The sequence below is a fragment of the Dicentrarchus labrax genome, unplaced genomic scaffold (genome assembly GCF_905237075.1).
Source record: "Dicentrarchus labrax unplaced genomic scaffold, dlabrax2021, whole genome shotgun sequence".
Classification (NCBI taxonomy): domain Eukaryota; kingdom Metazoa; phylum Chordata; class Actinopteri; family Moronidae; genus Dicentrarchus; species Dicentrarchus labrax.
In genome coordinates this window covers 8,798,337-8,820,943 of record NW_026136714.1, presented here as the reverse complement: position 1 = coordinate 8,820,943, position 22,607 = coordinate 8,798,337, and the positions used below count along the sequence as shown (strand labels likewise).

Genomic DNA, 22,607 nt, shown 5'->3' with positions numbered 1-22,607 from the left:
GTGGAAATCATTCAACTTTATTTATTTTGTGTTGGTCTATAGGTAATCACATTAAATATATTGAGTCTAAAATTAATCAGCTGGTAAAAAATACACATGTGGCCATGATAATTTGTACAGTACTTTATAGCAAACAACAATCATTATATTTACTATTTGAATTCAGTTTGTCAGCCTTGGAGCAGAAGTTGAGGCCCAAACTGTTATTTGTTGTTGTTTTTTATGACTGGTCTTGTATTAACTAACTAAATGTGTACATAGGTACAATGCAGTAGTCCTACACTAGCACACAAGACATCTAGTGAGAATTTTATATTTGCAGCACTTGTAGAAGAACTGAAAATTGTGCCTTTGGATCACGACTCCAAACATCATCATTATTATTATTAATCAATGTGAGATCCCAAATATGTAACTCAAACCAATCCCATCTTCCAGTTGTTGCGGAGAGAGAAAATAAAGCAAACAGATATCCACTGTCAACAATAACAACTTTATTATCTTCTTTTTTTCATTATTGTGTCTTTGTTGTTTAAAGACAATGTTATACGAGTATAAATTAAGGGAGAAAATACACAATTTAAAAAAAAAACAGAAGCAAAACCTCAGTTGAATCCGCAGTTACACCTGAATACACCTGCACGTATTTGGGGAGTAAGAGTAGTCAAGGCAGGTCAATCACCTTTGACCTCCTGTACCAGGCCGCTGTTGTGATTTGTCTCATAACTTTCATCATCATACAGATTATTAACATCACCACCATCTCACGACAGAGCCGCGAGGCACAGTCCAAGGAGAAGCAGGGTTCAGTTTAGACAAGGCAAGACGACTCCCCAGCTTCATTAGTTCTGCCTCAAAACTGAGCAGCATTAAATGAGACGGAAGTGTGTGCCGCACACGCACACAAATCAAGCTCATCACGCATACAAACAGTATGAAAACACCAACGTAAGAATAATGGCACCCGTGAGAAGGTAGAAATCAGAACAGTAAATAAAAGCATACAAATTAAAAGATTAAAATCACACCACAGTGAATTAAGAGTTGGTTGAGCTGAAATGAGAGAAACGAGGAAAGGGGGTTTACATTAGAACCCTCTGAGACTGGGAAGGCAGATGAAGAGGGGTTTTTATTTTACTCTACAGTACACTCTCCACATACACTTTGGTTGGTTGTTTTTTTTCCCCTTTCTGCATGAGGCCGACAGCTGTTCTGTTTGAAGCAACAACAGCCATGAAGTGACAAATCTACGCCTCGCTGCGTTATTGCTACAGCTGTCCGATATACTGTACAGGCCCTCACTGAGGCAACTTCAGTAGGCGAGTACTGAGGTCACGTTATTTGGAAATACATTGATTAAAACGTATGATGAGCTCTCCACTATCATTCAAAATATAACATGTACTCTCAAATATAAAATCATCTCAAAAACAGTATATTAAAGTAAATCTCTAGTAACCTCAAATTGATCGCTGAGAAAGGAAATCACAGACTAACTTTCTGCGCCACCATTCAGCGGTGACCTGTGTTCGTTCAGGTGTCACGACTGTGCATGACGATACAGGATTAAATTGACAATTTTTCCACGTAGATAAAATTAAATACGTTGCTGCAACAGTGTCCATCTTTATATGTGACACCCTTGATATGAGTTTAAGTGGATACAACCTCTTGTACCAATAGCTTGTATCTATGTGGAGTGGAAAGACAAGAGGAGAACCAAAGCAGTAGTAAATCAAAGGAATAGTTATAGACATTTTGGGAAGTACACTTTGAAAGATTGATACCACTCTCTTGTTTGTCTGTTTAACATTAGGCTAAAGCCAGCAGCCGGTTAGCTTTGCTTAGCTTACATACTGGAAACAAAGGGAAACAGCTAGCCTGGTTCTGTCTGAAGGTAGAAAATTCCACCTACCAGCATCTCTAAAGCTCACTAATAAACATGCTCTTGTTCGTGTAATTTGTAAAAACCCAAATTGTAATAATTATGACTTTAGAGGTGCTGGTTGGCGGTTTTTGTTACAGCGCCAGAGCTATCAGTTTCTCCCTGTTTCCAGTCTTGATACAAAGCTAAACTAACCAGCTGCTGGCTCCAGCTTCATATTTACTGTAAACACATTAGAGAGGTATCAGTCTTCTGAGCTAGAAAAAGCAAATACATGCATTTCCAAAAATCTCTTTAAGCATGTCATCCTGCACAAGAGATTTAGTGATTAATCAAACTGTGCTCGTGACAACCACAAATCAAAAATGCATTAAAACATTTTATGTAAAAGAGCAGAAGCATATTTGTGCAAAACAAAAAGAAGACGCATCAATCATCATTTACTTCACGATCAAATTATTAAGCGAACAATCTCACAGATAAACCTTTTACCAGCTCATATTATCACACTGAAAATCTCCCTATTTGATTATTCTATGTGAGTTTATTTATTTTCCAGTGCACTTTATAGATCTTTATGGCCTGCACAGCAGAGGAACTGTTAGATGTGTTGACCAATGTAATCATCACTGAACTACGGTTGCTAATGTGCTAGTATCAAGGACTCTATAAAAAAATATTTTCAGTGTGTTAAGACAGTTTTTGGAAATATAAAACAAGAAATCTGCAGCCAAATTGAGGGTGCCTCAGAGTTAACATCCATCTTTGCAGAATCAATCTGGATTAAAAGTTAAAATTACAGCAAATCCTTCAGGCTCATTCAGTCTTTTTTTTTTTTTTTTTTTTCAGATTTGAACTATGCTGTACAGATAACTTAATACTCAGATTAGTATAATTATTCTTCATTTTACAATATCATTCGTTTATCACAAAATATTCACACAAATAGACCAGACGGTAGATACAATACCTCCAGCCTTGAATTCTACATTCCTAACAATAATTACAAAAAAATACTAACTGGTTTTCAAAACTCTTGTCACCGGAGACGTGTAGTGCACAGGTCGGGGACTCTCCCTTGTTCAGTCAATTAAAGGCAAAAGACTGAGGGTACCTTTCGTGAGCTGATCCCAGATCAGCATGCCCACAACACTGAATGAAAGGACTACACATACGTGGGCTGTGTTGAGCCAGGAGCGGCAGCTGCAGGAGTCCTCTGTGGCTGGAGCTGACTGCACAGTGGTGAGCCACAGGAACCAGCCCTGTCTGCTGCTATAACCTCTGACCTCCTGTCAGCTGAAGCCACTCTGGACTGCTCAGAGAAACTGCTCCAGTGTCACGTACAGTAGTTCTAGTGGAAACGTGAGTGACGGAGGATGTGGAGCTAGTGCAATGCACATTATAGAAACCTACACGTTCCTGGATGTACTGTACTGGGTGGTAATTAATTACTGAATGTCTCAGTGTTTTGGTGCAGACTTAATACTATGTATGATTACTGAGAATGATGTCACTGGAAATGGTCACCAAGGATACGGTATGTGTTGCTATGGGAGAGCACCAGAGGACAAGGTAAAAAGTACAGAGTGAAATTTTCTCAACATCAACACAGAGATATGTACTAACCTATGGTCAACCACAGTGAAAAGTGCTTATTCAGTTCTTTAATGGAGGTTCCTATTAGAGTGACATGGATGTTCAGTGTTGTACTGGAGCACTAATGTGTCACAACTAAAGGACTGACTACTGCAGAATTTTACTAATCAGAATCACAAATGGAAGATGTCTCAAGCATGTTTAGATGACTAAAACGCATTGAAGCTTAGAGGCAATTTATATTCAAAAAATTAAATGTCTCAAGCCGTCATATTATCTCTACATGGACTATAGTCTAATTGACTACTTAAAAGACTGCCATTTCATATATCTAGAGGGAAACTCCCAACATTCACAACAAGTAAAATATATTTCTGCACTGCTGCATATTTCATCAGTCATCAGTTCAGATAAATCAGCCTCTACTGTATAAGAAAGAGATGTTAAGATGTTGTTTATGGAGAGCCAAAGTGTTGAAAATTAAATAAGTAAATAAGATATTATACAGGAAAGAGTTATAATAATAAATGCAGACAAAATAGGAAACAATACTATAAAATTGTGAAGTAATTCAATACATTTAAAAAAGATCTTTTATGTTATTTCAACATGCTAATTTCTGATAATTTATTTCCAGATCAGTTTTACTTCTTTCAGACAGTTCTTATTTTAAAAATATCCTTTTTCCAAAGTTTGTATTTATTTCACAATGTCATTTTTTCCAGTGACCGTTTTACTTCATACGTCACAAGTCAATCACATAGGTGGCTCTTCCCTGTTTGTCTCAGGACTTAAATCCCAAATAGCATTATGAAATGAAATAACTATAGTTAATTTATAGAAACTGCAGGATTAAAATAAAACTGAATGAAACTAAAACTGAACAAGCAGCATGAAATACTGTAAAAGAAGTATTTAAAATGTATTAGATTATGTCACAAGGTCATGTTACTTATCTTGGCTGTAGTTATTTATACAAATATGTTTTTCAGAATGTCTTATTTATACAATTAATTTTGAACACTTTGTTTCTGCATAATTAATAATAAAATCTAATAGACACCAGACACCATTTTCAGGCTTTAGCCTCTTTCATAGAAAAGGGGCAAATAATGAGCACTTGAAAATATTCCCATGAAGAAAAAGAGGGAACTGATTTAATAAAGTAGGCCTAGCATCATTTAAGTAGTGCTGAATAAAACAGAGAATGAGGCCCCTAATTGTAACCTTCAGCACTGTTCTGTTTCTATGTGCCTGTTAGTTGTCAGTCTATAATCATGAGCTGCTTTGATGTGGGTGTCTGTCTAATTGGTAAAACTCTCAAATGGGGTGAACACAGAAAAGTGCATTGTGAGTAGGATTTAGAGAGCACCTGATTTCAGAAATGTGCAGGTGCCTTTATTTTGTGGTGTTGCAACTCCAACACCACCTCACATCCACACATTATCTCACTCCTGTTCCAGTATAGTGTCAAAAAGGACTACTCAGGGAACGCCCCTTCTTTTTCCCCCCATAGTAAAAACAGAATGAGAGTGCACATTTGGAGGTACAGTGTAATCCGAGAGTGTGTGAAACATACACATTCTCATGCTCACAAAAGGTCCACATGGTGCTCATAAGCCAGCTACGCCCCATTGCTTAAGGACCAGAGGCAGAGCAGTTCCCTGTCCGATGAGGTTAGGAGTGATCCGGGTAGAGTTCCTGGGTTAGAAGATGTCAGGACACATGCTCCAGTCCTGCCTCTCCTTCGCCTCCCAGTAACCTCCCTTGTACACAAAGTTTGTCTCTCCAGTGACTGAGTCCCTCCTTTGTTGAAACCACAACGGCTGGTAGCCTTCGTATTCTCTGCCTGCGGGAGAAAGCACAGGTGTTACTCAATTGGCGTCTTTAAAGCACACTCTAGTGGAGAAGCCACACTTGCAGGCAATTTCCTGAGCGATCAATTTGCCTTCATACATATGCATATATAGTGGAAGCAATCAATCGCTGCGCACTGCGTTTAGGAAAGCTCCAAATGTGAACGGAGCTCGTGTAACGGTGAACAAGTTGAACTCAAAAGCGTCAATTAAATACAGATTAGCACGATATGTGTGGTGCAAAAACCTGGATCGATCATGGTGAAGAAGAAGATTACAATGACAGTTTTGGAACTCCCTGAAATGAATAATTCATCTGTTTCTTAAAACAGACACGCAGTCAAAAGAGGGAGAAACTGCAGTTTTCTGATGAGCGAACATTTTTAGAAATGTAATGGTCTAAAATGTTGTTTTTCCATTTGTAAAACACAATGAGGATTTAATTTAGAAGAACAAAGCATAAAGTAACTTGTTTACTGTTGAGTCAAAGTGCCAGAAAAGTGCCCACAAGCAATAAAATAGACAGGATGACAATGCAGTGCAAATTAATCACTTGCTAATGTGGCTTCACCATAGCACGCTTGAAGGTTTTATAGTTGTGTCTGTTATTTCATGTAATATATTACTGAGGCCAGATCTACATGAAAATGTCACATGTATGCAGGAAAAAGTCTTATTTTTTCCTGAGTCATTATCTGGAGAAGTTGACAGGATAGGGGTATCATGCAGTTCCCACACAGAGGCAGACCACACAGAGGACACACAGAGGATGGGGTGTGTGTGTGTGCGTGTGTGTGTGCGTGCGTGTTCTGTGTGTGTGTGTGTGTGTGTGTGTGTGTGTGTGTGTGTGTGTGTGTGTGTGTGGGGAGTGATGCACAACAGAGGGGCACAGGGCAACCCCCACTCACCAGAGTCATAATCACACTCTGACCACCAATAGAGGGAGGAAAAGAAAGACAAGTCATGGGTACATCGAATACAGTCTAGCCTACGCACAACACACACACACAGGAATGCCACCAGGATGAAAAGCTTCTGCTGAGTTGTCCGTAAAGTTCAGTCTGGCTTCTAGTACACATAACTCCTATTAGCTTGTTTTTGTTAAGCCCTGCCGTCTGACCTGCAGTTACTGTTGTACTCACTAGAATAAGTAGCACGTCTTGAATCCTAACCATTAAGAGCATAAGATTATTTTTATAACAGCTACTGCTTATTAATCATTTTATATTTAAATCTTTGCTTTGAGGTTTGTCTCGGCTGTGTGTCCCAGTAATAACTGTCTTGACAAGCAGCTGTAAACTGCCTCTGATGTTAAATATAGCATACTGTAAAATTATATAAATATGTGAGGCTTTATTGCTTTACTCTGAAGGGTGAAGGACCATCTGGGTCTGGAAGTATTATTATCCACTATAAATTCTAATGTCTTGTAACGCGTTTCTTTTTATGATATTGTCAATGTTCTTTAACACAGAAACACAGTCTTTTAGATAGTTTATCAATACAATCGTTTGTATTATTGCCATCAGTTTTAATCATTTCATTTATATTTTGTGAGAAATCATGTACTTTAGTTTGGTATAGAAGATAGCTCTCAATATTACAATACCCATAAGCCTTAGCTGCCATTGCTATGTAGAAGAAGCTAGCTAGAGGTGCAAATCAAAGCTGCTGCAAATCAAAAATGCTTTGTTCTCGCAACTGGGAACAAAACAATGCAAAATTCATCATGAAATGACCCAGAATCTGAAAGTGAGAATAGTATTTAGCTTCAACCTTTTCATTGGATGTTGTTTATGTCTTTTATGTTTTGCCTTTTGCTAAAAAAACAAGCTATTTTTATATTCAGTTTATCCTTTGTACTTATGATGCTCCAGCTGTCATTTAACATTGTCAGAGGAGAAAATCAGACGGGACTTTTACTCCACTTTACAACCCTATGCCCTTCCCCTACCTTCATTCTTTCCTTCTGCCTGTCTCTGTCTTTTAACTCAGCACCTCTTTGGCTGTCAGACACCACACGTCCTGTTCCACATTTCATACCGTCATCCAGAGCGTCTGAGGCCTCCGCTTCCCTCCTCCTCCTCACGGCTCTTTGTTTCTCCTCTAGCCTCTGTTTTTCTGAGTTTGCCTCATCCCATCGTCCTTCCTCCATCAGTCTCTGGTCTGGTCTCAGACGGCTGTCGGTCAGTCCAACTCCGTCCTCCTGCTCATTCAGGGTCAGTGCCAGCGCTGAGAAGTAGTACATGTTCTCAGCGTTCTCCCTGAGAGAGTAAAAGGGTATTGACGGGAGTTTAGCAGTTTTATGCTCTACAATCAGTGACATTGACTGAACATTGTTATACAACTACTATGACTCATGTATTGCAATGTTCTTTCTGCCTTATGAGGTTTATGATAAAAGCCCTTACGGGAGAGGGTATTTCTTCCACAGCAGTTTTGGGGACGACGTCTGATAGACAGTCTTCTGCTTGCCCTCTGATCCACTCCCCCCTCGGCTGCTCTGAATGATATTGGCACTCTCTATTTTATCATCCCATGTGCCAGAGAGGATGTAGTGAGCCTGGCCCCCACTGTCTGCCACCACACCTGTCACCTGGAAAGGAAAAGAAATCAGAAAATAGTCCATAGGTACAATAAGGAATGAAGAAACCAAAGCAAGCTATCCTTCTGTAGATGTATCACCATGTCCTTTCCTCTGAATGTAATGCACTTATAAGCACAGTCTCCTAGGTAGGACACCAGTAAATTTCCATTAGCTTATCCCGAATCAGTCACTACCAAGGAAGTCAGCCATGTGCCCCATTTTTAGGTAATTGGTACGACTCCAAAGGAGGTTACCTCACTGCTGTGTGACCTCATACAGTGGGTTTCTTCTATATTAGACTACTGTAAGTACCAATTTATTTGTTGGTACTGTCCAGCAGGAGGCAGCATCACACAAGTTAACCATTCATCGTATGACGACATGCCATGGTTGAGTATCAGTGTGGAAAAGAAGTATTTACCTTCCGTGGAACGTCCCTGGAGAAATAACTGTAGGGAGAGAACTTGAGTTGGCAGGTCTCCTTGGTCCTGTGATTCACAATCTCAATGTCCCCCGACTGCGCAAATAGAGACACAAACATACAAAGAGTGAAACACACAATTACAGTGTATTAAAGCTATTAATTCACAGTGTGTTTACAGTCGATGACAGGTCGTTGAACTGAAACTTTAATGGTTAGCAGGGGTTGATCAATAGTAAGTCCCAATGTCTTCTGTTTCTGTTTCTTCCAAAAACATATTTCCAAAAATCTTAATCATTTTTATTATAAGCACTATAGTCCTACATGAACACACCATCTGCTGAAAAATTTTCTGTATTGTGTTTTCTTTGTAGGTGGGATCACATATTTCCATGGGCCCATTAGAATTTAACTATGTGAGAACCAGGACAGTCATTGGATTGCTTGTTAACAGGGAGACCCCGTAATACATGAAATTAATTAAATGTGATCAAACCACACCCACACAGTGTTGACAAATCACATTAGCTAGGATGATGACCTAATGATGTTTTTTTTGTCACAAATATTCAATATTGTACAGAAATACTGTTTTTGTTCCAGCTGCTTTAAATGTACTATGTGGTGTTTACAACTACTGGCACTGTAGAGCAATATTTGATGAGTAGGTCACCATATTGTTTGTACTGTGTGTGTTCTACCAGCAGGTGCACGAGGCTGATGATGATAAATATTTCTGGCCACTGCTGAGGATCATACCTTTCAAGTCTCATACTTAGCCTGTGACACACACTTTTGTCTTTGGCTCAAGGATTGTAACACTGTCAAACAAAATAAGAAGTGTTGGCTCTAATCCTAGTTCAGTGATAATACGCCCATGTTGATGCAGTGTCAATCGCCCTCTCTGGCTTCACTTGCTTTGCTCCTGACAACACTGTTTGCCACTGCACTGGCTGACAGCAGAGAAGACAGCAGAAGAATAGTTTCCATAGTTTGGTGTGAAGTTGTTTGCTGACCCTGTTCTGCACCAGAAGGCAGCAGATTGGCAGAGCGATGCATGAAGGCAGAAGGCAAAAGTATTGAATGTAGAAAGCAAAACAATGAAGAGTAAAAAATATCTAAATATTAGTGAGACTTTTTCTCACCAACTGAAGTTGGAGAGAGGAATTTGTATCGACGTGAAGGGTGTATTGTTTTTGCAGGACTAGTAACTCAAATGTACATGCCGATAGCAAAATTAACCATGACAGCTATTTTTATTGTACGTTGTCGCTAGTTAGGCTACACTACAACAAATCCTAAGTTTTCGAATAAAAACAGGGTTTGCATAACAAGACCACAAACAGATGTCATGACAAAATGTAATCTATGGAGGTTTCAAAACATTGAAAAGTGGCTTTGCAGTTATTATTTGTTTTGATACAAAATGCTGACATACATCAGTATGAACACTCTCAAAGAAACATTAATATCCAGGAAACACTGGATATTTGTAAACTATTCAACATTACCAACTCCTTTTTCTTCCTGTTTTGGCTTAATAATTCAGAGCTGGTACTTTTATAGTAGTCTATAGATGAAGATGTCTACACATATGTGTGTGCTGGTGCTGAGAGTAATAATTCAGAGATGTAAATTAATCTGCCATATTCATACATGCAAACACAAGCACACGGATATTTATATGACACACAGCTCAAGCAGAAACAGAAAAAAATGAATAGAAAAAACAATTACAAACAGACACAACCCTGCACAGAAAGACAGGCATGCAGATGTGAAACCTGCTCCGCTCAGCTCCCCCAGCGCCCCCAATATAACTGGGCCATCTCTTACAAAGAAGCTGTTATTTTAGGGTGTTATTAGAGATCAAAGCTAAAGATAAATCCCTAGAGATTGTGAAGCTCCTTATTCATGTACAGTAAGGCTTCGCTCTGATTCCCTTCTTCACAGTGCTCTTCTCTGCTGGTCTCTACCAAACACTACTGCAACACAGGAGGGAAAAAAACATCTATGGGCTAGGGTTGTGGGTTTGGAGCTGTGGATGAATGAATGATACCAATGAGAAGTGCTGGCAAACAGACCTGATCAATCCATAATTTGCCCACAATGATGTTGTGCACTGTGGACGTGACCTTTCTCCACACATAGTGGTTCCCGCTGGAGTGAAACTGCAGGTGAATGGCACCTGGGGAGGGTACACAAACAAAAGGCTATAAGAGAAAAGAAATATCACAGCTGTTTTGTTACTAATCAGCAATTCCAGACCTGAAAGTGATGTGTTAAATTGTGTATTTGCTTTTGTGAATCAAAACACGGTCAATTCTACCAGCAGCAGCTTAAAAACGCGTCCTCTAACACATTTACGGCCTGTGCACAGGCGATACATTTTCACCTACTTCCAGTGTGACCTAAACCTTGAAGATTGATAACATGTATTTGACTGTAAATGCTTTCCACTTCAGAGTTTTTTCTATTACATGGCATCTCACAGCAGGCAGGAAGTGAGAAAAATCAGATAAATACCACAGCATCCCTTGGCTGGACCTACATCTATCAAATTTCTCATTTATCTGAGCCAACAGACCCCTGCGCTCTGCCGTCCCAGTGCAATAGAGAGCTCCCTTTATACCCATACTTTATGTACGTGTCAAAAGGGTCATAAAACTCTCGTGATTCATTCTCACACCCTTCATTCTCACACCCTTTCCTCTGGCTTTAGATTGTGTAAAAGGTAGCACAGTCGTCTTCTACTCTCAAGAGGGAGTCTTTCTTAACTAAACTCTGCCTGGTGTGTAAAATAATTTGCATGATGGGACCTTTATTTACACATATAGTTTGTTTTCTTCCCATCTGAATATGAAATGTCTCACCCAGAGGCATTATGGAGAGGTATTTGCCACGGAACTTGCTGGCGATGGTGATTTCCTGCCACAGGGTCCAGCCTCGTTGGGAAATCACATGATGTGCAGCTGCAGGAGGGTGATGGCTCACCTTTAGAGGAAGATAGACATCAAAGTAAAGCAAAATATAGGAAATGTGTTCATATAAGCAGAAAACGTTTATCAACTTGTTGTTGGAGAACATAGGCTGACCTTGTGTACTTATTTTTACACACAGTTTGTGGGTCTTGTGTGCACGCACATCGGTGACTAAACAAAAACTCCCTGTAGCTGTGCTGTTACCTGCTCACACAGCGAGCGGTAACCAAAGTCCTCCAGGCGATCAAGCTCGTAGGTCTCGCCCAGGAGGGGGTTGAAGGGCTTGGCTGTCCGGTGTACCGTGGTGGAGTAGGACGAGACGGAGAAGGCAGCGACCAGGCACATCTGCTCCAGGGAGGAGTCGCAGCGCGCCGCCTTGTCCAGGAGCTCATGGTACTCCAGGTCTTCAGTGAGACGCTGCAGCATTGACAGAGGCTCGTTGAAGTTTACCTGAATGGGAGGATCAAGAAGGCGTGAGACACACACAGATTGGCACAGATTCACTTGATAGAGGGTCATGCTTTATGCACTTACAGGCATGGGAATTTTGGAGAGCTCCTTGCCGATGCAGTTCTTCATTATGCTCCACAAATTGAGGGAGTAGTTGGGCTTGTCTGGGACATGAGTCCGCCTCTGTCTGCGGGGCTGCAGCTCCTTCCCTGACACATCATTATAGCTCGGAGACATCTGGGATAAGGTGCAGGAGAAGGAGTGGATGAAAAGAATATTAGACATATACAAGTTTGAGAAACACTTTCAACTTCATGGACAGCTTGGCAGCATATCACCAAGTGGAGACAGAATGACAGAGCAAGGTAGAGTCACAGATGTGTGTTAGAGAGAAGAAGAAACCAGGGAGAGAAGAGCAGATGTTTGACTGGTAATTAAGATTTAGTGGAATGAAGCAGCTGTGTATCTTGTGGCACCACAGGGGTGACAACAAGACCGTAGGAAACACAGACAAAGACTGCGTGTGTGTATGTTTCTGTGAGGACGGGATGAATGTCGGGTAGGAAAAGGAGGACTGTGAGAACAGCAAGTGAAGACGGGTTATATAAATAAATCAATGAGCTGTGAGCTTTCCAGCAGCACAAATGAATCTATTTCGAGATTACAAAAGTCAGTAGTGTTCACAAATGTCAGTCCTATTAGTCAGACTTGTTAGGAGGACAGACACTTACATGGTCGTCCTGGTTCCAGTCACTGGCCTGACCTCCGCTTGCTCCACTCAAATTACTCTGAGATCGCCTGGAACACAATAAAAATATTTTCTACAATGAGCACTGGACATATAAACAGACTCAATGTCCTCGCTCTTTCATTTCCAACACAAACACACACACACACGCACGCACGCACACACACACACACACACACACACACACACACACACACACACACACACACACACACACACACACACACACACACAAGAAAGCAAACAGGTTGCAATGTATTACAGATGAGTGCTGTGTTTCCATCATTCTTAATGGTGCTACTGGAGTTGTGGGATATGTTTCAAGAGATGAGCCATAACAATGAGAAAGAAAACACTAAAAGACATTTTTTGAAAGTAAAGAAAGAAAGTACGAGCTCTGGAAAAAAACAAGTGGAGTTGGCAGCAAGAGACTGACTCCAATGCAGTGAACAAATATGCTATAAAATATACTGAGAGAGCAAAAACAAAAACAGAAATTGGTTTATTTTGCTGCAGGAAAGCAGACAGGAATCTTATGTTGTGTTTTATCTGTGTAAGTCAGAGAGAACATGTCACAAAATCCAAGAAAGAAGGGCACAACACTCTGTGATTTGTGTGAGTGTAAGTTAAGTTATCACACCATGAGCCACCATCAGTAGCTTGTTCAGCTGTCAGCCAAAATCCCCATTATGACAAATTAGAGCATCCAAAGAAATGGTTTATTGTGATTACATATGCACACATGCTGGTCTAAATATTAAAACTCAGCTAACTAACTCCAGTTGTCCCTGTGTGCGACTGACCTGTGCTGTGTGTTCTCAGCAGCAGTCACTGTGATAAATGCAGGGGAATCCTCCATGGCATCAAAGTACTCAGTATCCTCATCTTCATCACTTGCCTCTTCTTTGCGCAGCCTCTCACTCCCTTCAGTCAGGACATATATATTTGTAAGTAAACAGCATTCAAAACTAGCAGAACCATAACATGGCAGTGAGTTTGTATTTTACAGAGTTCAGGAGAGCGCAGCATATAATCACATACCCATGGCGATTAATCAAGGAATAATCAGCTTACTAAAATTGGCAATGTTCCTGCTGGTTAACTAGCCTGAATGATGGGAGTTCCTGAGGGTGTGCTTCTAATATTCAGTATCTGACATTCAATTTTCAGTATGTTTGGGGATTCGTTATGTCCATAAACTAGAGCTTCCAACGGAGAGGCACAAGTCCTTATATCAGGTAACACTTTCCAATAAAAATAGATTCTATTAAAAATTAAAACTATGACCTTCAGTCATCAAACAACCACCAATATGGTCTAAATATATTGTAATTCCACAAAACTGTTGTTTTTCATCATATTTTATTTATTTTATATATATATATATATATATATATATATATATATATATATATATATTATTTCCTTCTCATGAACACACCAAAGGATTATGAAATGCTTTTTCACCACTCCACTTTTTAAACGAAAAAAGACTTATCTCTCTGGTAAACCATCTCATTTAAAGCTACTGTATAGATGTCAAAAAACTATAAAGTCCAGCCAAAGTTTGACTGTTCACTTCAGTTCAACAGTCTAAATCCTTATAACATTCAGTGTCTTCCCAAATAACCCATATGAATCTTTCCTTATGTTCTGCTTCAGTGGTTAAGGTACAATAGGTACAGGCAACCTGGTTACTGTTATGAAAAGACTGCTGGACTCAAACATTAAGGTCTCTGGTCAGTCATAGGACATCCCATTCTCCAGTTTTAAAAACACTTGTATGCTCCCTGTAACTTTAAGCTGTACTATAAGAAAGTTACACTAGTTCCTGTTTTGGTACTGAATGTGGTTTTAAGCTATTTGTACAAATGACTAGTGCTGTCATATTTCAAGAGAGAACAGTCTCACACTAAAGGTAAGGTCATGGGGTCACTGAAATCAATGGGTTTCTTGTTGTGGAAGGCACGAATACGGGCATGTTTGAGACGAAGGGTCAGGAGATTTGAAAACTGTGTTAGAGTAAAGGTCATGAGGCACCAAATTTCTCCTCTTGGAGGATGGATGTACGTAGCTAATGTCATTTCCAGTCTGGGCATTTGTTTTTAAGATATATTGGTTATAGGTAAACAAACAAATGGATGGACAGACTGATGGAAGAGACCACACGATCTTTGGTGAAGGAAATTACCATCTCCAATTTAACGATAATCCAATTCAGACCTTCTGACACAGCTTAAAATGTCCTTCCTCCTCATGAGGAATGTCTACAATATTGAGCCTGAGGTCACACAGGAGTAAGGAAGTCAGTCTCACCCTTGTTGGTGGTAGGGGCACTAGGTGCGGTAGAAACAAGCGTGGGTGCTTCTCTCCACGCTCGCTCCAGGCTGTTATGCTGCTTGGCTAGCTGCTCAATGGTCTCCTCTAGGTGGGTACGCTGCTCTCGCTCATACTGCAGCGCCCGCTGCCATCTCCTACTGTGAGTCTCTGCTAGGTCCAAGAAGTCTCGACACGCCTGCAGGAACACAAGTACATAAACACACAGACAGCACTGAAAGTTACATTTCTATCATATACAGTCTGAAAATGTTGATTTACATGGCAAAAAAAAATGCTGTTCATAATTCTTAACAAGGTACAAGTTACTTTCCACTTGCTGACTGATGATGACTAACAGCAATAAATTATAAGTATATACATTTCCCTGACAGCTTACAATAATATGAGAACACTGGGATGGAAAAAGGTGTAAAGACAATGTGTCAATCATTGTAATCAAGACTATTTATCACTATTGTTTCGAGCAATCATCCATATGTTAATTAGCTGTCTGCCAAGCATTTACTGGGTCTCCCTGCTGTGTCAAATGTGCCTTGGAGCATAGCGTAAACATAGAATTCATCAGCAAGTGATGAGCTAGAGGTTAAACATCTGATTGCATTGCAGACTATATTTGAGTCATTGTTGCTGCCTTGCTTTTACTGCAGAGACAAAGAGGTTACTTCAGAGCAAACATATATTTCATGTCAGCATTTGCTGGCACTGCGTGTCTGACAGCCTTTCCTCATAGTGAGCTCAAAGGTCAATGAACTCAAATGAAACCTTACTGAAAACATGCATGATGAAAATGTCATGTGACAGTCATTGAGCTGACAGTATAGTAGTGGGCCTCAGAGGAGGGTTTCTGAGTAATCATTCTGAAACTACTTTACCACAATTGAGCAATTTTGTAGCATTTTGTGGTGGGTTGATCATTGTTCTTCCCACGTGAATGGAACAGCACATGACTACACATGGTCTTCTCAGTATTTGCAACAAATTTCTTATTGGTCCCAGAGCCAGAGGGGCTGTTGAGAGTCAGTTTGAACCACTTAGAAAAAGATGTGTCTGCAGGCGGAGAGCTGGAGTGAAGAAGCTCAAATAATCACTGTTCTCAGTCTGGTAAGAGTGCAGTCAGGATGTACAGTATCACTTTTAGGGCAGCAGGAAGAAAAACAAGGATGTGGTAACACTTGACTCTATCCTTGATTTGTTTTCAGAAACCAGGATACATATTTGTCTGCTGAAAAAGTGCTTATCAGCCCCATCCCTGACGCTCACACTCACACACACAGTCCCTGAATATTTAAAGAGATGATATTTTTAGTGAAATTTGAAAGCTATTTCTAAACATCACATGATATGATAGAGACAAAACCAAGACCAGAAACGATACAAGCTCATAGCTAAAACTACAACTTAACGACCAGTGTGTAGGATTCAGTGGCATCTAGCAGTGAAGTTGCAGATTGCAACCATTTGAATACATTTAGCCATGCAGGAGAAACTATGGTGGCCACGAAACTCGCAAAAGGCCCTATCTTAGAGCCAGTGTTTGGTTTGTCTGTTCTGGAACTACTGTAGAAAAATGGTGGTTCAACATGGCGGCCTCCTTGGTAGAGGACCCACTCCCACTGCAGATAAAAACGTCTCATTCTAAGGTGATGAAAACAGATTATTTCTGAAACATTTTTAGCCTCATAACAAAAAAAATGGAAAAGCTTGATGTGTTTTCAAGTAATATATAACTTAATATACCGCATTATTTCAAAAGACAAGATACCACACTATTATCATACATGAATGATCCAATTTGGTCAGGCTGTCCAATTAAGGTAAGGAAAATAACTTTAATTTGTTAAGGGCAAGTAGTAAAGTAGTAAGTTGCTTATAGACCGATGGTAATGGTGTAATTTCATTATATGTTGACAATTCTAAAATATTAGAGTTTTAGAATAGTATTCTATATATAATATATATTATTAGACTAAATCAATGTATTGAAATCACAAAATATCTGATAGTAAAAAAAAATCAGTCTCTTACCTTCAGTAGTCTTGCATCAAGTGTCTAAACATCAATGTCTGAGCCTCACTTTAAATGTTATAAGTGCATGTGACGTTTATGGTCTACTTCCTCAGACATAACCATGATATGAAACTCAACACCCACTTAAAAAAGTATAATAGTTCCACTTTTTTTATGCTGAGTGTCCGGTACAAACGCAGACTGCATGTGACTTCGACTGGGGGGAAGCCGGGGTTTATAGAGGCTAAAAAAGTGAATGGGCATGTAGAACGTGATATATGAGTAAGAGGTGGCTGTGTCAAATTAAAAGTCCTGATGCACTTTGCAGAATTTGTGACATAGCAAAGAATACAGTGGACTTGAGTAAAGTGTGTTTAAACCATACAAAACAAAAGTGTAAATGCATGCACACACAAACAGGCAAGAGCCTGGATTCAGTGACACACGTGAAAAGTTACATCACCACTGAATGAACGAATGCAACCCTCTCCTCTGGTCCAGGTCAGATCGCAGAAAGCATGCAGTTGTGTCTTGCCATTATGGCCTCCTTCTTGCCCCAACCCCTCCCCCCTCTTCTATGTATAGCCTCATTTTTTGGGAAAAACACATACAAATCTACAGTTATTATAATATTTAGAGCAAAGTACATGTCTTAAAAGTGGCCCAAAAACATGACTGCAGAAAACCAATTACAAGACTGAAAATCACTGCAAGGAGTTTGTGGCAGCGCTTTTTCTCGTTAGAAGTACATTCTTGGCAAACCTAATGGCATTTTAATGAGTTAGGCAATCCAAGAGGGTCTATTTTATTGCTTGTCCAGTAAGTTTCAATTTCCCATACAGATTAATAAAAAACAAAATGGATGACAGAGAGAAACAAGGGGCTCATCATTTTGATCAATAGCCTTTCCCATAATTAAAGTGCAATCTAGATTTTACCCCCTTACCATAACACTATGGCTGAAGTCTCTTAACAAGCTGCTTTAGCACATACGTCAGCCTAGTAGGAGTTATCATTTCCTACTGCCTGATTCAAACTTAATCTTAAGGTAACAATACTCTTTTCAACCACGTTTATCCACGACTGAGTCGGATTAAATAACAGACATTTCAAAGAAAAATTAGTCAGGCATGCATTATTGTAAAAAACAAACAAATAAACAACAGAAGCAGGTAGAAAGACAAACCTTGTGTGATTGTGTGGCTTTAGTCAGAGCAGGTCTGTCTGTCTGTCTAACTGAGGTCCAGAAGGCTCTGACATTCCTCACCAGGCAGGGAGGGAAGAGGGTTTGAAAGGAGGGGGGCAGGGGCTATTCCTGTCTGCCCCCCACCCAACTCACCCACTATCATATCTAGTATCATTCCTTCAGGACCTCAACCATTCCCTGAACTCTCTTCCACTAACATACTGTAAAGCCCATGGTATTTACCATTGAGGAAAATAGAACAGGGCCGGATACAGTAGAGTATTATTATTCTGATGCTGGTAATCAGATCCAACACACAGTGGTGACTGAAAACCTGTTAGTGTTTGCTGTTATAAAATATGTGGCCAAACTGCAATCTGTTAATGTGAAAGAGAGTTTTTATGTTTCATTGTGAGTTTTGGGGGAGCTTTTTCTTATCAAATGAAAACTATAAGGATAGTTTCACAGGTGTTGTACAGACTGTAAAGCCCTTTGAGGAAAAGTTGTCAGTTTGCCATTATAATCTAGCTCAGTTTGACCATCATTTTTAAACATTAAGTTAGAGACGGTAGATTTCAACAGGATCTGATAGGGTCTGGAGCTGCTTCTCTAAACCTGCAGCCTCCATGCCTGCAGCTCACTGACTCACGTTTAACATGCCACAGTATGAAGTGATCTCATCTTTCATCTCTCACTAACCAGGGCATTATAAATGACAGCACTCCTGTCACACTTATCTCTGCTCACTGCCGTAGCCTCGTCAGTCCCAGCTACTTACATTGATCATAGCATTGGAAGTGATGCGGAAGAGGGTGGCTCGCTCATTGACTGCCTTGATCTTCTCCCCTCCCTCCACAGGGACCTTCAGACCCTCGAGCTCACTCAGGGAACGCTGCAGGGCCGCCCCATGCTTGGCGATCAGGTCATTACACGTGCTGAGGTCATCAAGCTTGCTGACAAGTATCTTTAGGGTGCCCTGAATCTCGCTCCGGTCCGACTGGGATGTAGGCTCCTCGTCCCCAGAGTCATCTAGAACAGAGAGGTCAGACGTCATATATACACCATCTTGTACAAGAGAGGGTTATTGCGATTTGTGAGTACATAAGTCATAAAAGTTTAACGACAATTTTTCCTTCCTTTACACTTCTAACTACATAGCTGTTAAATATGTTCCCAAGGTACCACGGCAAAAAAATATACAACTCCTCCATTGCTCAGTGACGTCCACTGGCAGATAACTCATTATAGAAACAACAATAGTGTTCAATCAGCAAAGGTAGGCTGCCACTGTGGCCACGAAGACTTTTCGATGTAGCTTCATTTTGGTAAGATATTGTTTGTTAAATAATGAAATCGATTAAAAAAAAGTTTACACAATAACAAGACAAATTACTTTATCACTATGACAACAAAACATTTAACATTTGCACTCATGAAATTAGTGTTAATTGGACAGCCGTTAGTATGATTTTACAGATGGTTTCACATACATATCACCCATTAGACAGTGACACATTGAATGTGACTCTGACTGTAGAGATTCTTAGAAGCTTATCAAGTGTAAATGTAAGCCCCATCAGGGCATTTCATATACAGAGAGCTTGTCCATACCCATGAGGCTTTGCGGTAGGAGCTGGCTTTCACTAGGATGGTTACTCAAGCTTAAACAGAACATATGAGAACAGTGTTGCACTGTCAGCACTACACTACACACGCATGTATGAACACCCTGCACACACAATCACACACAGTTAGAGGCAAAAATATACCAAGGGTACAACGAGGTCCATAAACAGCCTGGTGCCACTGTAAAAGGAACAACCCCACCCCCCCTAAAAAAAAACAGAACTCCTGATTTCTTTAATTAAAGTAGATGTAGACACAATCTTCCTTACAAAATTAATTATATTATGAAGCCCTTTTATTGCAAAACACCTTTTGAAACAGCTGAAGAAATATTTGCACACCCGTGCATCAAATCTATATTCGCAAAGAAGAATATTTGCCAATATAAAATCATGTTTGTGTTTCCGTTTTAATAAATCAGGCTAACAAAACAAGCCCATATGGCGGGGATGAATTTAAAAAAGCTTCAATGATGGCACATTCTGGTATGCTAAAAGGAGCAACATCCCAACAGTCCCACCAGAGGGACTCTGCTGCTGACACAATGTACTGTGCTTTATGATGCTGCTCCTGCTAGAACTTAATAAACAGATGACAGACATGAGGAAAGAGCAGGGGGACACGGAGAAAAGTAAAGAAAATGAGGACAAAGAGGAGGAGGTGTTGATCTTAACAAGGAAAATATATTTCTGTAATAGCGAGGTTAAAGGTCTGAGTGCAAAAAGAAATTCTCAGGCACCCGGTTAGCTCACTGGGTAGAGCTGGCGACCCACGTACCGAGGCTGAGTCCTTGCTGCAGCGGCCCAGGGTTCGAATCTGACCTGCGGCCCCTTGCTGCGTGCCATCCCCTCTCTCTGCCCCCCCTTTCCTGTCTGTCTTCAGCTGTCCTATCAAATAAAGGCAATAAAAGCCGGGAAAAAAATTCTTAAAAAAAAAAAGAAAGAAAGTCGTCCACCCTGCTGACCCTCTAATGTCTAGAAACTGCTGTTCTGCTGTCTTCCACACGTTACCATACAGAGCATGCTTTGTCACATTAAAAGGTCTGTTACGAGCTGATAGCAGAGACTGTCACAGTCTTGGTGAGAGGCAGCACCAAAGAAACATTTTCTCCTAAGAACATGGTAGATGGCTGTGACCTCGCTGTGGAAGAGACTATCACCTCTGTCAAGTCTAATTACATCATACGAGTATAACATGGATCCCCACCAAGGGCATGCTGGTAGCCTTACAGTTTCAGGACTACATCATCTAACAGCAATATACTGAGTTCAAGTATGATCTTTGTCCAGTCGAACGTCCACCGAGAAACAAGAAGCACAGAGATATACCCATTAAATGCTTAGTAGAGCTGACGTTGATAAATTGTAAAAACTCTGCTGTTTCTCTGACTTATTATCCAGCGCCACCATCAGGTCAAAATTGCACTTTGTCTAATAGTTATGACTAAATACTAGAAAACCTACAAACATTTTTATCAGCCTCAGCTGTACTTTGAGTTTAGTCCTAATTGGCAAATGTTAGCATGCTGAAACGCTAAACTAAGATCGTGAACATAGTTATATTAACATAACTTTACACTTGATAAGCTTCAGCATGTTTGCATTGTCACTGAGAGCATGTTTGCATTGTCACTGAGAGCATGTTTGCATTGTCACTGAGAGCATGTTTGCATTGTCACTGAGAGCATGTTTGCATGATGCTTCTAAGAACAGTCTCACATAGCTGCTAGCATGGCTATAGGCTGTTTAAATGGCCTCAAAAAATATATTTGGCATTTGTTGTCACTTATTGGGCAACATATCACTTCCTTTCACATCACTTTAATGGCCACACAATCAGAGAGGAATTTGTTTTGTGCAACCTTGTAAAACACTTATAAACTCATAAAACACAGTGCATTGTGTAAGGAGCATTGCCTACACAGCAAAGTTGATAAAGTTGGTATAGTTGCATATTTTGTAAACTAAAATTAACTAATATTAGCCATGTCACGATTACAAACATAAGCACAAAAGGAAAAGGAAAGGAAAAGGTTACTGTACTTTAAGCACCAAATATGATGATCATAAATAAATGGAGGTGAAGTAACCACATCTAAATGGAAAGAGAACCAAGAGCTGTGAGAAATAAGCCAGGAGAGGGTGTGCAAAGTGGAGAAAGAGAAGGGATGAAAACAATCTCTCACCATATTTGTATTCCTCTGCATCCATTTTCCCCTAAAGGTAACCAAAGTTCAGCCAGGAAAAAGCAGCACACACAGGCCACTGAGCTCTAGCCTCCGAGGTAATGTGTGAACATGTTGAATAGGCTTTCAGAGAGACACAACTATCTGGCCATTAAAGGGAAAAACAAAACAGTCCAGCCAAAAGGTCAACCCAGAAGCCCTACAGCAACGATAAAACCTAAAGGGAACATGGATCAGAATCCACCAATAAGCAGCCCAGAGAAGGAATCAAATTACACTGAATTTCAATAAAGTCACTGCAGAGAAACGGAGGTAAAGAAGAGGAAAAAGCTGACGACGTAAAGTCAGAAAATTGACTGGAGAGTGCGTCGATAGACAGGCATCTGCAGTGTAAAAGAAAGCAAGAGAGAGTAAAAAGATGTGAGTGAGAAAGAGCAACTTCAGAGAGAGTTTGTAGAGGATAATGAAATAAGCCCTAAATTGATAGAGTGTGACTATGGCAGAGCAGCTTTAAACAGATAAGTTAGTTGGCTAATTGGTGTAGTTTTGAACTTCCTCCCACGAGGCAACAATAATCCTGCCCCGAATCACATTTCATAAGATATATTTATTAATAGGAGTTCAAAATGAGTCATCAAAAATATGTTGAGAGGTATCTTTATATAAAAACACTTAAGAATGATATTTTAACATATATTTATCATATAAGAGAAAAGAACAATTGACACAAGGACACAGA

General features: G+C 40.0%; 1 protein-coding gene across 7 annotated transcripts in view; it reads right to left on the bottom strand.

The window, feature by feature from the left end:
- Window positions 1-472: 472 nt before the first annotated feature.
- The window catches only part of osbp2b (oxysterol binding protein 2b), a 50,035-nt gene continuing 27,900 nt past the window's right edge, over window positions 473-22,607 (bottom strand). For 5 of the 7 annotated variants that reach the window (XM_051423642.1, XM_051423643.1, XM_051423641.1 and 2 more), the window contains 13 exons: window positions 18,836-19,086; window positions 14,841-15,039; window positions 13,328-13,448; window positions 12,508-12,574; window positions 11,861-12,013; window positions 11,531-11,776; window positions 11,219-11,339; window positions 10,430-10,533; window positions 8,346-8,441; window positions 7,749-7,933; window positions 7,381-7,601; window positions 6,246-6,263; window positions 473-5,330 (listed from right to left, as the gene is read on the bottom strand). In XM_051423642.1, the coding sequence (XP_051279602.1) occupies window positions 5,188-5,330; window positions 6,246-6,263; window positions 7,381-7,601; window positions 7,749-7,933; window positions 8,346-8,441; window positions 10,430-10,533; window positions 11,219-11,339; window positions 11,531-11,776; window positions 11,861-12,013; window positions 12,508-12,574; window positions 13,328-13,448; window positions 14,841-15,039; window positions 18,836-19,086 (1,925 nt within the window). In that variant the 3' untranslated portion in view covers window positions 473-5,187. The remainder of the gene's footprint in view (window positions 5,331-6,245; window positions 6,264-7,380; window positions 7,602-7,748; window positions 7,934-8,345; window positions 8,442-10,429; window positions 10,534-11,218; window positions 11,340-11,530; window positions 11,777-11,860; window positions 12,014-12,507; window positions 12,575-13,327; window positions 13,449-14,840; window positions 15,040-18,835; window positions 19,087-22,607) is intronic. The other 2 variants (XM_051423644.1, XM_051423640.1) reach the window with 1 other exon arrangement.